The 2,519-nt window shown below is 49.3% G+C and overlaps 1 protein-coding gene across 1 annotated transcript; it reads left to right on the forward strand.

Annotated features, from left to right (window-relative positions):
* Positions 1-366: 366 nt before the first annotated feature.
* ADIPOQ (adiponectin, C1Q and collagen domain containing) lies at positions 367-2,028 on the forward strand (the record flags this gene model as incomplete). The annotated part of the gene is made up of 2 exons (XM_079922309.1): positions 367-592; positions 1,508-2,028. The coding sequence occupies exons 1-2, from the start codon at positions 385-387 to the stop codon at positions 2,026-2,028; spliced, it is 729 nt and encodes a 242-aa protein (XP_079778435.1). The 5' UTR covers positions 367-384.
* Positions 2,029-2,519: the final 491 nt, after the last annotated feature.

Raw genomic sequence — 2,519 nt, forward strand, 5'->3', positions numbered from 1 at the left:
GATGATCTGAATCATCATTCTTGGACAATTCAAGGGATAGGCTCATGACAAGTTGACTCTTGGAGCCTTCCCTGTGCCTCGTACTGTGCTCAGATATGAGGAATTGGAGGAGTGTTGTCTCACCATCACCGATGGTGGAAGAAAGGAGATCACACACACAAAGAATAATGCTAAATACTGCAAATTTCAGGGCAGAGAGAAATCAAGGTGGGCTGAAAGAGTCAGAATCTGAGTCTCCCTGGAAGAGGTGAGTACTGAGAGAGCAGGTCTCAGAGGCAGACTCTGCGGAACTGGCCAGAGTCCTGCTTGGGTCCTGACTGGGTGAGCCATGTGGGGTCCACTCTTCTGTGTCTGACAGCACAGGTCTGGGTTCCAGGACTCAGGATGCTGCTTCTGGGAGCTGTTCTACTGCTACTAGCCCTGCCCAGTCATGGCCAGGAAAACATTGAAGCGCCTGAAGTCCTTCCCATCCCCAAGGGGGCCTGTGCAGGTTGGATGGCAGGCATCCCGGGGCATCCTGGCCACAACGGGACTCCAGGCCGTGATGGCAGAGATGGCAGCCCTGGCGAGAAGGGTGAGAAAGGAGATCCAGGTAAGAATAAGGTCTTTAGTCTCCTCTGTTACAGACTTCTCCTGGGTAGAAGAGGGCTTCTAGCACTATAGGAGGGCAATAGTTATTAACTTAAGGTCTACACACAGGGAAGAAACAAAGCTTTTTAATGTGACCCATAAGCAACATGAAGTGGATTTTGGATTGGCCTTTCAAAGGTAAACACACGTGGTACCTTTAAAACCAAGTACCCTTGACTCTGCTCTACCCACACCACCTTCCGCATCCTCTTTCCATCCCCGCCCTCATCCATCCCTATTCCCAGTCTGCTCATATTCCTGTTTCCCTTAATTTTCCCTTAATTCCCGTTCCATCCAGTGGCATTCAACCATACTTCCTGGTACCTCCTGCAGGCCACAGTCCTTCTCTTGGAGAACTCTTGCTCTGGTGCACAGGACTGTTAGAGGTTACTACAAGAGAGTCTACTCCAAATATGCTGAAGTGAATGTGGACAAGTGCCTAAACAGTGGAACAGAGAGAAAATGCCCTCAATGCAGACCTGGGTTAACAATGAAGGCTTTCAGGAGGAGGCGGGGCTTGAGCGAGGCCTTGAAGGATGTGTGGACAGAATAAAGGAGGGAGGGCAGCCTAGACGGAGGGCAGAGAAAAGCAGATGTGTAGTTGGTTGAGCTGGCACATAAAGTGTTGGCAGGGTGGAGCATCGGTGATGGAGATGTATAGGAGATAAGGTTGGAGATGAATTTATGGGAGCCTGCTGTGGGGCAGGGGATGTGGAGGGGGAAGTGACAGCTCTCCCCTTTGGGAGCTCTCATTGGTTCCTTACTCTGTCAGTCAAGCCGTTTGTAGGTAGGGGGCCACAGGGACAGTGATTTAGGCTGGAACCAACCTAAACGGGAGTTCTGTTTTTGTGGTCACTAAGGTCTTCTCGTTCTCTAGGTTTTGCTGGTCCTAAGGGCGACACCGGTGAAACTGGAGTGACTGGGGTTGAAGGTCCCCGAGGCTTTCCAGGAATCCCAGGCAGAAAAGGAGAACCTGGAGAAAGTGCCTATGTATACCGCTCAGCATTCAGTGTGGGACTGGAGACCCGGGTCACCATTCCCAACGTTCCCATTCGCTTTACCAAGATCTTCTACAATCAGCAAAGCCACTATGATGGTACCACTGGCAAATTCTACTGCAACATTCCCGGGCTGTACTACTTCTCCTACCACATCACAGTTTACCTGAAGGATGTGAAGGTCAGCCTCTACAAGAAGGACAAGGCCGTGCTCTTCACCTATGACCAGTTCCAGGACAAGAACGTGGACCAGGCCTCTGGCTCTGTGCTCCTCTATCTGGAGAAGGGTGACCAGGTCTGGCTCCAGGTGTATGGGGATGGAGAGAACAATGGGGTCTATGCAGATAATGTCCATGACTCCACCTTCACAGGCTTCCTTCTCTACCATGACATTGAATGAGCACCACTAACTCAGAGCCTCAACTGGGCCAAGCAGCCTGGAGTCAAAGAACAGTCCACAGGTCTTCAGTGTAGTTAGGAGACTGATTTTATTGACTAGTTGGAGGACTCTGAACATTATTCATTCATTCATTCATCAAGTACCTTTTCAAAAAATCATATACCGTGTTCCCAGACAGTCCTGAAGAAGACACATCCCTTGACCTCAAAAATCTATCATGTAGTGGTAATACTAGAAGGATGGTAGCATCTACTGGGGAGTTTCAAAACGTGACAAGATAACGAACTACAAGAAAGTATTTGACAGTGCTACTCTGTGCCCACTGTTTTTCCTTATGTTCATGCCAATCTTGTGAAGTACTCAGGAAAGATACTATTCTCCTCTTTTTACACTTGGGGTCCTGAGGATGAGAGAGTTAAGTGAATGCCTAAAGTCACACAGGCATTTAGTGGCAGAGTTAGAGATCCAACCCAGGGCCGTGGGCCTTTTCC

Source organism: Stenella coeruleoalba, assembly GCF_951394435.1.
Source record: "Stenella coeruleoalba genome assembly, chromosome: 5".
Classification (NCBI taxonomy): Eukaryota; Metazoa; Chordata; class Mammalia; order Artiodactyla; family Delphinidae; genus Stenella; species Stenella coeruleoalba.